Source organism: Molossus molossus, unplaced genomic scaffold, assembly GCF_014108415.1.
Source record: "Molossus molossus isolate mMolMol1 unplaced genomic scaffold, mMolMol1.p scaffold_m16_p_17, whole genome shotgun sequence".
Lineage (NCBI taxonomy): Eukaryota > Metazoa > Chordata > Mammalia > Chiroptera > Molossidae > Molossus > Molossus molossus.
In genome coordinates, this window is record NW_023425352.1 from 43,645,660 (window position 1) to 43,657,796 (window position 12,137).

At 37.9% G+C, this 12,137-nt stretch overlaps 1 protein-coding gene across 1 annotated transcript in view; it reads right to left on the reverse strand.

Annotated features, from left to right (window-relative positions):
- Positions 1-413: 413 nt before the first annotated feature.
- The window catches only part of TMEM26 (transmembrane protein 26), a 37,511-nt gene continuing 25,787 nt past the window's right edge, over positions 414-12,137 (reverse strand). The window contains 2 exon segments of the mRNA XM_036265957.1: positions 414-835; positions 4,781-4,857. Of these exon segments, the coding sequence (XP_036121850.1) occupies positions 414-835; positions 4,781-4,857 (499 nt within the window).

Here is a 12,137-nt window from a genome sequence, read left to right on the forward strand (position 1 = left end):
AAGGCATTTCTATCGGTGCAGATGACATAACACAGTGACGCGAATTCTAAACAATGTTTCTAATTTTTGGTCAGATAGCCATCAGTCCGGTAGTCATAATATGTACTTTCTTGTTCTCCTTGCAAACACTTCTTTGGGACACCTGGTTGCTTCAGGCCGGTCCAGAGGCTGTTTGCTGTCTGAACACCCAGCGCTGAGGCCTAAGAGGTGTGAAGTGTTCCCGTGGCCGGGCAGCTCCTGCTGCATTTTAAAGTGGCTCCATTTCTATTATTTTGACAGGTTTAAGACCACTTTTTTGTTGTTCTTTTGAACATCATTATATGAGAGGTTTGAAAATAGAGAGAGAGAGATTCTGTTTGAAAGATGAACTGGAAAGTCAAATATTTCAGTTGCATCCTGCTGTCAATAAATAACTACGGGGTGGGGTCAGAGTCATCAGAGGGGCGTGGTGCCCGGAAAGGCAGCGCCAAGCCCTCCTTAGCACCGCCCTCCCAGCCCCCAGGGGGGACCCCACTCTCAGCCAGTTCCACGCGGCTGCTGCGCTCTTCTTTCGGCACCTCTGGCTGCCTGCGCAAGGAGGCACGGACCCCCAGTGCCAAAACCACCAAGCGGTAGAGGTGTAACATCACCACGAGGAAATTCTTCACGGCAAAGAACACCAGCATCTGGTTGATCACGTTGAAATAGCTCATCAGTATGACACGCACGACGAGGAAGGGGCCGTCTTGTATGAAGACACTGATTCCAATGTTCCACAGATCGGCGCTGTATTGGCATAAGAACAGGCTGGGGAACCCCCTCGCTGTCACAGATAAGGGGCACATGACATGCTGGACTGAAAACACAAGACAGACCAATTAATGGATCTCTCTGAAACGTCAAAAGTAAAACAGAATGAAACGGGAACAAGTCTTCAGCCATGGGTGCTACGTTACTTCACGACTGTGCTTCTGGAATTTCATTCTGTGGGAACCGGTGAAACACCCTTCACCTTTTTCTATTCAAAGATGATGATATGTTACATTTCCAATAAAACACACCAAAGAAAGCCAGTTCTCTAGTTTATATCCATGAAAAGAATTCAGACTACTTTCTAGTCCGCACCCTGGGAGAAGCACAATTCACCAGGATAGAGAGAATCAAGAACTGAGCCTGGCTGGTGTGGCTCAGTGGTTGAGCGTTGACCCACGCACCAAGAGGTCGCTGGTTCGATTCCGGTCAGGGCACATGCCCAGGTTGTGGACCAGATCCCCAGTGAGGGGCATGCAGGAGGCAGCAAATTGATGTTCTCTCTCATCAATGTTTCTATCTCTCCTTCTCTCTCTGAAAATCAATAAAGAAAAAAAATTAGAAAAAAAAAAAAAAAAGAACTGAGGAAAGCACCGTGTCTATCCCTGGCGTCTGCGGTGGGGGGTGGGGGGGGGTGGGGGAGGGTGGCGCAGTACAGCAGGTGGTCTGGGCCTCAAGTAAGGGGACGGGCTGCCTCTCCTTGGCTTCCTCCTTTTCTAGCAGGAAGATGCTGGGCAAGTTACTTAATCTGCCTGGGCCTCAGTTTCCTTCTTTGAAAAATGGGATAAAAATTATATCTGTGAGGAGAGGGGTCCCTATTCATGGATTCTGTCTGTTTCTATTAGAATAGTACCCCTGGCTCCTTTCTCCTTCCCTGCATTATCTTTCCTTTGGCATAATGAATGACTTCCCTGACTGCCAGGTTTGGAGATGGAACATATACATGACCCAGATCCTTTGGGGTCCTCTTTTTGAGATCTACCTATTTGCTGGTTGACTCACTTGATCCTATGTATACATTGTGTTGTGAAAATTCTAGCACTTATATTCAAATTCAAACTTAATTCATGTTCAACATATTTTTCTAATGGTGGTGGGGGAAAAAAAAAACAAATAAATGCCATTGTTATTTTATTTTGTCTAATTCCTTATGGTTTTGTTTCACAGTTTATAAGAAAAACTGGATATAATTACTGATTTTCCAGTTGAACATAAGGAGGTCTAATCAACAAATGAACCTTTTTGTTTTAATTTCTAATATACGAACTTAATTCAGGGTCAAGGGCAGAAAATAATCTTTGAATACTGATGAAGACTTCCATTTGGAGTTTTCAAACAAAGAATGACTTCTCTGCTAAAGCTCGCAAATGTTATGAAGCTGCTTTGATATGAACATAATGTACTATTCACTGGAAAATACAATAGTAATTTAGTCAGAAGTTACATTTGGTCTTTGTTTTCCAGACAGCTGCATAACATTATCACCCCTGAAAGTTTACACAATTTCTTTCTTAAATAAAAATTTTCTTAGCAAGGCTATAAACCACAAGATATGGAAGGGTGAAGACCAGCAGAATGAATGACAAGAGAAGAACCAACATAAAATCACTAATAGCCTGTCCAAAGAAGTTAGGGTCAGGAAAAGGCTCCCAGGGCACCCCCTAGGATGTTCCACATCTAGGGTGATGGTGCTTATATTCTGTCAGAAGATACCAGTTGATCAATGGGTGTAGGACATGTTCCAGGGCACATCATGACTAAACGTGTGTGTGTGTGTGTGTGTGTGTGTGTGTGTGTGTCTGTGTTATTAGCATACATTTGTTTGTAATTTTTAACTAGTAATTAGGTTTTTGGTATCTCTAAAAAGCTACAGCCACACTTTCCATCTATTCTGGTGATCATTTTATTTCGGAAAAGTAGATGCTAAGCTCTAAAATGGTCTCTGAAACCTCTAGGCCTCAGTGAGCCAAAACAAAATAATAAAAATGCAGAAATTATTCTTTATTTTTATTTTATTAAATTTATTAGGGTGACATTGGTTAATGCAATTATATAGGTTTCAGGTGTAGTATTCTGTAATACATCATCTGCATATTGTATTGTGTGTTTACCACCCCAAGTCAAGTCTCCTTCCATCACTATTTATCCATTCTTTACCCTCTTCTACCTCCCCCACTCCACTTTCTCTCTGGTAATCACCCTCTGCGTCTAAGAGTTTGTTTGTTTTTTTTTGCTTAATCCCTTCACCCTTTTTCCCCAGGGCCCTAACCCCTCCCCCATTCATATGGTGCTTGTCTTTCCCTGACTGGCTTATTTCTCTTAGAATAATACTCTCCAGGTCCATCCATGCTGTCACAAAGAGTAAGACTTCCTTCCTTTTTTTTTTTTTTTTTTTTAACGACTGAGTAGTATTCTGTTGTATAAATATACCACAGAGTTTTTTATCCATTCATCTACTGACAGGCACTTGGATGCTTCCAGATCTTGGTTATTGTATTATCCCTGCCCTAAAATAAGTTGTTGTTTTTTTTAAAGAAATTAGGCAAAAAAAAACACAAAAAACCTTTTTTTCCCTTTATTGATTTGAGAGAGAGAGGAGTGAGAGGAAGAGAGAGAGCTAGAAACACCAATGAAAGAGAACATCAATTGGCCGCCTCCTGCATGTCCTCCACTGGGGATCGTGCCCACAACCTGGGTATGTGCCCTGACTGGGAATCGAACCGGCGACCTCTTGGTGCATGGGTCGACGCTCAACCACTGAGCCACACCAGCCGGACCTAAAATAACTTCTAATCCAAGGTCATCAGGAAGGGTGCCATAAAAAATGAAGTCAGACTTAAGGAAAGTATAATGATTAAATCCTAGAATTTCTTCAAGATAAAGTGGTGTCCAGGAGAATTCCCAAATCAAGACTTTAGGGTTCCCAGAAGGGAGGGGAAGTGCAGAGCAGTGCTGACCAGTGGACCTCTGTGGCGGTGGAAAGGCTTGGTGTCTGCGCTGACACAGTAGCCACGTGTGGCAACTGCACTTGAAATGTGGCTGGTGTGACTGAGGAAGTGCACTTTTAACTTTATTTATTTTTAACTAATTTTAACTTTTAAATAGCCACATGTGACTAGTGGATAGCGTATTAGACAATGTAGCTCTTGGCCATCACTAGTATGAAATACCTGGAAAACAGTTTACTTCTTGCAAAGTTTTAGGGGTTTATGTCTTTATCAAAAGAAGACCAATGGGATTTCTAGAGCCACTACTGAGGAAGATTTTAATTTTCCATATGGCCCTGAAACTGCTCTTACTCTGTGATGTTCCAATATGCAGCTCTGAAAATGACCTCTTGAAAACATCAAGAGATAACATCTATATGCCAGCAACTGTGCTAAGCACTTTATAAACTATATTTTATTTAGTCATCACAAGAACCCTCAATCCTAGCTACTGTGATCATCATTTCCATTTCATGGATGAAGAACTGACACACAGAGTTGTTAACTAGTTTGCAGGAGGTTATACAAATCGTAAGTGATGGGACCACTCTATGAAGTGAACGTGCTCTAATCTCTTCAACTTTCTCAGACTCACCATGTACCAGAGTGGATCTGCAGATGGCTTTCCTACATTTCAGTCTACTTTTCGTCTAAACTGAACTGGAACTAACACTGAGATATCAAAACGTAAAAATGATGATTCTCTCAAATGGTTCCTTAGCTTTATTATAATTTATAATCAAGAGTTGTAACTTTAGGTCCAGCTGGTGTGGCTCAGTGCACTGAGCATCATCCCATGGCCTGAGAAGTCCCAGGTCAATTACCAGTCAGGTTGTGGCTCGATCCCCAGCAGGGGGCGTGCAAGAGGCAGCCGACCCGTTTCTCTCTCACATTGATATTTCTACATTTCTCCCTTCCCCTCTCTCTCTGGTAAATCAATAAAAACATATTTTTAAAAAGAGTTGTAATTTTGTGTTTCTTTGAGAAAACATCAAGACACTGACCTGCCAGGTCGAGCGGAAACTGCAGCATGCTCCAGGTCCAAATGCAGAGGATGGCATAGACGAGGGCGGGGTTATTCCTAGAATGCAGACAGAATTTCACATTAGCAATTAAAAATACGATCACATGCAGAAAAGAGAATTCTTTCTCTTTCTTCTTATATTTGAGTATACTTTAATAAACCTCTTGAGGGGTTTATTATATCTTATTATATTAGAAAAATATATCTTTCTTATATCTTGGAGACATAAGAAATTCGTGAAAAATCCATGCATAATTACAATGGAATAATGAAAAAGAAAACGAAAGAAAAAAAAAATTAGAGAGGTTGAGTTCAACTACCACATGTGCCACCATCTGTGTGAATTATGGCAAAGCCTTTTGGTCCCATATTGTTTTCTTTAGTTTTGTAAAATTATGCCAACATTAAAGAAGAGAAATGCTGGAAAATGTTAGATGTTGACCTAGAAATTCAGAGGGCTGATTTCAAATTTCAAGGAGGAAAAAAAAAAAGAATCTTGTGCTAAGATATCAAGATTCTAATTTTAAGAGCTGGATGATGCCCAACAATTAAAAGCTCATTACGCAAAAGAGAGCTATCGGTGGGGAGATACGTTCAATCATCAAAAATGTATGCCAGATTTTAGGATGTAAGTCAAGGGACATGACTGCTTTATTCGCCTCGGTATCCCCAGTGCCTGGCCAGTAATAGAAACTCACCAAATATCTGTGGAAGAAATTGTTGAATGTACATAAAAAGGACCCATACTTGGCAAGTACACAAATGTCCTAGACCTAAAAAAAAACAGTCTCGAAGACTAAAGTCATAGAGAATAGAGGTTACAAATATACAAAACATATTTCAAAAGTATCAAAGTCACTTTTTTTCCCCCAGCAAAAATACAAATGAAGTTATCAGTTTCAGGTGACTAGGTTAGTGGTGTAATAACAGATTCTGTTGCCAGCTTCCATGTCAAGGAGGATTTTCAGATTGGAGAGAGATAGAAAAGCATCAGGGAAGAGTAATTGAAACCAAACTACATGAGGTGATTGTAAGGAATACCTTTAAATGCTTCAAGTGTTAAGAGGCCCAACAATTAGATCTTAAAACTCTGAGAGAGTTTGTAAGTAAGATTTCTAAGCTGTCATTATCTGTCTTGCAGTTAATGGTAGAGACAAGGTTAGTGGAAGAAAAAAAATAAGTCCAAACTTTCAAAATGAAGCAGAAGTATATCTTAACTACAAAAGGCACATTGACTATTAATCCCCAGTTAGATTATATGTGAGACTATTTAAAGATTTCTGAGAGCCCTTTGGAAGAGAGTAATTACTAGGAATCAGCACAGGTTCCTGAAACAATCACATTCAACTATGATTATTTTCTCTCTCTTCTCTCTCTCCCTCCCTCCCTCCCTCAAAAATAGAATTAGGATTACCAAGCAGGTAAAGATATATAAATTAATAATAGACATTGGAATTTTTAACAAAGCTTATGAAAAAGCCTTTTATAGTGTATTATTAACAAGATTAAGAAGTGTTCTGAGTGTGAATACAATTAGGTGAAACCCTAACTGCAGAAATGACTCCCCAAAGAGAGTGCCCTAATGGGTTGCTGCAGGCTCTGCCTTTGATCCCGTTCTTCTTTGTATTTCATCAGTGACTTGGTTGCCCACATTGATGGGAGGCTTCTCATATGCACATATGACATGGAGGTTGAATAGGAAACCAAAACCCCAGAAGACACAATCAGGATCCCAAAAGATCTTGACAGGCTATAACTGGGTGATCTAGAATAGCATAGAAGAGGTAGCATTTCACAGCAACAGTCATAAAAAGGCTCAAAGATTTTTCTTACTGTTATCTAATTATGAGTCTGCAGTGTAACATGATTTATGACTTTCCAAAATCAAATGCAATCATACATCACTTCACAAGAAGTATAAAGTCGAGCATTTGAAGTGGAAGAGCCCAGGGAACACAGTCTATAACTTCTCCCGCTTTGTAGTGTCAGTGTCTATCTAGAGTAGACCTTCAACAAGTGCATGCATTTTTAAACAATTTTACTTAACTTACAGGATCTGAACTATGTTCAGGCAGTTTTCAAAGTGTTTAAGTCCAGGATCACACTTCATCCTCCCAACAACCCTACAAAGCACATGCACTTATTATCCTTACTTGACCAGTGGAGAAACTGAGGCATAGAGAGTTGAAGAAACTGGTTCCAAGTCATGTGGTTATAAGCGTTGGGAGCAGAAATCTAAACTAAGTATCTGATTTCAGCACCCATCCTTTTAACCGTTACAGTCTACTATTTCCACGAAGGAGGTGGAAAGTTTAGCCCTGCTCTATTCTCCAGTGTTCAGAATATATTTGAAATATGATGTGCTTTGTTTTAGGAGGAACGCTTGAAAAGTATTTGGTTCAAAGGAGAGAGGCTAGTATGGTGAGAGAGCTGAGAGCCATGTTATACATGGAGTAGTTCGAGAAACTGAAAACTAGCCCTGCCTGGTGTGACTCGGTTGCTTGTACACCCTGTGCCCTGAGAGGTTGCCAGTTTGATTCCTGGTCAGGGCACAAGCCCGGGTTGTGGGCTCCATCCCCAGCAGGGGGCGTGCGGGAGGCAGCCAATAGATGTTTCTCTCTCTTCTCTCTATTTCTAAAAAAAAATCAATGAAAAAAAGAAAGAAAGTGAAAACTAGAGAAGATTCCTTTAAAACTTTGTTTTATACATTTAAAGGACTATTATGTGGAAAAAGAATTAAACTTATTTCTTGTGACTTCGAAGAGCCAATTCAGGTTCAAAGGATTTTAGTTGCACCTATAAGAATCCAAATTTCATCACAATAGAGAAAAATTCTTTCTAATAATGTTAACTTAAGAAAAAATGACTTGCCCCTGGGGTAGTATATTCTCTATTAGTGAAAATTTTCAAAGAAAGGCCGGACAAAAACTTATTGAGAAAATTTTGGAGAGGATTTTGCAATAGATATAAAATAGATATTTTTCAATAGGTGGTCTCTTTTGAAGTTTTCTTCTAACCCCAAATTGCAATAATTCTACCAAAAACCCATGTACCATTTATCTTCAAGGCAGCAGAAAGTGATGATAAAGCATAGCTCCAGTACTAGGTTGCTCATGTTCAAATACTAGCTCCAACCCTCACCAGAGAGACCTGGGCCTCTGATCCCAGATTGATCATTACCTAGCTACATGAGTATGAACAACTAATTTAACATTTATATGCTTTAGTATACCCATCTTCGATGAGGATAACAATAATAATGGCTATTGTATTTTATATGTAATTTCAAGTATGTTGTTTAAATGCGTTAAACAGATAAAGCTCTTAGAAAAATACTCCATACAGACTTGTAGATCACTACAAGTTAGTTACTTTTTAAATTTTCATTTGAGCTTGAGACTTTCCCAACTTCTCTTGCCTGTCACTGTTCAGCTTATAAAATGATGGTAATGATAGGATCTACCTCATAGTGTTATTATAAAGACTAAATAGCTTATCACAACTAAAACCCTAGAACACAGCAAGTGATAAATAAATATTACTTAGTCATAGTAGTTGTTGTATTTTTATTATGTGAACATATTTCTTAAACTCTTTGTGTTTTAATTTTATCATTATACAAAATAGGGATAAAGAATATACTAACCATAGCCCTAAGTAACCCAAATTCTAACCCTACAGTAATGAATGTATATTTTTACATTTGCAAGTATTCTCTGAGCACACACAACATATGGGAGAAGGTGTGTGTTGAGAAGCTAATTAATAAAGTTATTAAAATAACTCTGGAATCGATGGCCAGAACATTTTTGAAGCAGACAAATTTGTTTTAAGTCAGACAGTAAAAGTTACGCTGGAAGCTTAAAGGTTGGAATGTAAATAAATCACTGAATTTAAATGGGAAACACTAAAAAAAACTGTAAAGAAATTTTGGAGTGAATTTGTTCAACATTGTCTGCATTGTGTAACTGTCTCCCTCAATTGTCTTGCCCATTTTCTCATGTGTAATCTGTCTCCATAAATGTCAGCTGAGAAGCATGTAAAAGACAATGGAGTTTCTTCATAAAGAGACAAAAGATCTGGAGAAGTATAATTGTAGATGTATGGCTTCTGTACCTGGAAAACTGATAGGATAAAAGACTGGAATTTGTTAGATCAGTGCATCAAATCTATTAGGTGAAAAATAAAAATATACATTGATAATTTGCTGAACTGTTTCTTTTTGGAAATGTAAATATTCCTGTCGATAAGAGATAATCAGTGAATAGAATCCATCTTGCTTCTACAAAAACATCAAACAAACCTCTTTGGAAAGGGGAAGATAAATAAGGAGAGAGAGAAAAAGAAAGAAAATGAAATATTAATTTTCCCTGGAAGAAATGTTTTACCAAGCAAAAATAGCTAAATAAAAAGAAAACATGGTGTAAACATAAGAAAATCCTTCTTTGTGTGGTCAAATAAACACACTGATGAACCTCAGAGGGAAACCAAAGAACTTATATGCATCACCAGTGGACACAAGCAACAGTGCAGTGAAGCTGGGGTAGAACTGCAGTTAAGAGCAGTGGGCACTCTTGCCCATGGGATGTTCCCATATCCCTCCAGCTTGGCTATGTCAAAGAAAACTTGCACCAGTCAGAATTAATTAGGCAAAGAAGACTTTATTTAAGACTACTGCAATAGTGGAGAGAGATTGAATTCATTTCTACTAAACAAAAGGTAGGAGAGATTTTAAGCACTGGGTGGTAAGCTAGTGGGAAAGTCCTAAAGGAAGTTAGAGAGGGGAAAGGCAGTATAAGATCTATTCATTAGAAATTACAAGGCAGCCCTGGCTGGTATTGCTCAGTGGTTAGAGTGTCAGCCTGTGCACCAAAGGGTCACAGATTTGATTTCTGGTCAAGGCTACATACCTAGGTTGCAAGTTCATTCACAGACCTGGTTGGGGTGAGTGTGGGAGGTAACCAATCTATGTGTCTTTCTCACATTGATGTTTCTCTCTCTCTCTCTCTCTCTCTCTCTCTTTTTCTCTCTCTCTCTCTCTCCCCCTTCCCTTCCATTCTCTCTAAAAATAAAGAAATGGAAAAAAACATCCTTGAGTGAGGATTAACAACAACAACAAAAACCTTACAAAGCATTGCTGAGAGAAATTAAGGAACATTTGAATAAAATATGAGATAGTTCATCTTTATAGATTGGGAGACCATATTAAGATGTCATATCTTCACAAATTGATGTTTAGATTTAATAAAAATCTGTGGGAGTTCTTATCAAAACTCCCACAGATTTTTTTGTAGATTTTGACAAGATGATTGGAAAACTTTTATGGAAATACAATAGACCTAGAATAGCCAAAACAATAAAAAACAAAAAACAATATTAGAGGGCTTATAGTATCCCATTTCAAAACTTACCATAAAACTCTAGTAGTCACAATAATGTGGTACTGGCATAAAAATAGACATATAGAACAATGGAACCCAATAGAATGTCCAGGAAAAAGGAACACAAAAACTCTTACACATTGATGTTTCTCTCTCTCTCTTCCCCCCAATCTCCCTCCCGCTCTTTCTGAAGATAAATGCAAAAAATGTCCTCGGGTGAGGATAAAAACGAACAAACAAACAAAACTCTTACATATGTGGTCAGTTTATTTTTGACAAAGATGCCAAGGCAAATTAATAGGGAATGAATAGTCTCTTCAACAAATGGTGCCAAGATGATTGGTCCCAGCTGGGACAAAAAAAAAAAAAATAGTACTGGGACAATGCCCCAAACAAAACAAGACAAAAATGAACTTAGACCCTTACCTCACACTACACAAAAAAATTAAGTCAAAAAATTACAGAAGAGCTCTGGCCAGTTTGGCTCAGCAGTTGGAGTGTCAGCTTGCGGACCAGAGAGTCCCAGGTTCAGTTCCCGCTAGAGGCACATACCAAAAAAATATATATATATATATATATATATATATATATATATATATGTGTGTGTATATATATATACACACACACATCAGAATAGAATATTTCTAATTTTAGGTGAGGAAAATATTTCTTAGATATGACACCCAAAGCACTGCATAAAAGAAAAAAAAATAGATACATGGAACTATATCAAAATTTTAAAAATTTTCCTTCAAATGACATTCAAAAAAAATTGTTTAAGCTATATAATGGGAGAAAACATTTACAGTTATAAATTTAATAAAAATTAAGACTATATAAAGAATTCTTACAACTCAATAATAAAAAAACAATCCAATGAAAAATGAGCAAAATTTAAGTGGACACTTCCACAAGGAAGCTATATGAATAGCTAATCAGCACATGGAAAGATGGTCAACAGTGTTAGTCATTAGGAAAATGCAAATTAAAACCACTATGATCCTACTATGAACCCACTATGGTGATCATCAAAGACTGAAAAAAAGTATTGGTGAGGATGTGGAAAAAATGGAAGTCTCATTGTTGGTGGAATATAGAAAGGTACAGCCACTTTGGAAAAGTCTGCCAGTTTCTGAAACAATAATCATGTATTTAGCAGAAAATCTAGTCATTCCACTTCAATGGAAATGAAAGCAAATGCGTTAAAGGGTGAATGTTCATAGCGATGTCATTCTTAACAGCAAGAAAAGAGCAATACATGTGTATATCAACTACGAAATGGATAAGTAAAATGTGGTATATGCAGGGAACACTACTCAGTGATTTAAAAGGAGCTTAAACACTAATAGATGCACAATGTGAATGAACCCAACACATTATGCTGTGAGAAAGCCAGACACAAAAGACTACATATGTCATGATTCCATTTCCACGAAATTTTTAGAAAAGGACAGAAAGCATATCAATGGTTGCCTAGGGTTGGTATGGGAGTGAGAACTGACTGCAAACAGCCATAAGGAGTCTGGATTCTGGTGAGAATTATACACATCTATCAATTTACTAAATATCATTGATCCATAGAGTTATAATAGTTGAATTTTATGGTATGTAAAGTCAAGTTATTAAGAAAAATTTGCAGTGTGTAAATTTATAGGAATAAGGCAGATTAACTTCATTTGGGCATAATGAAGGGAATTAATTTAGGTTAAAAGAAAAATGGGCTTGAGGTTTTAGCCAGGATGCAAGAAAGAGGTAGGTATTATTGGAATTTACATGTCATTGCAGGCTTTTTCCTGATTGGCCCAAACTATAGAGTAAATAAAATACTGTACTAATATAGGTAACTCTAAGTAGGTTATAATGAAGTAACCTCCTTTGATATCACATGTAAATATCCCTTCCATGTGTATTGAATTTATTCTTCATGATCATGTTTCTGAGACCAAAGGGGAGAGC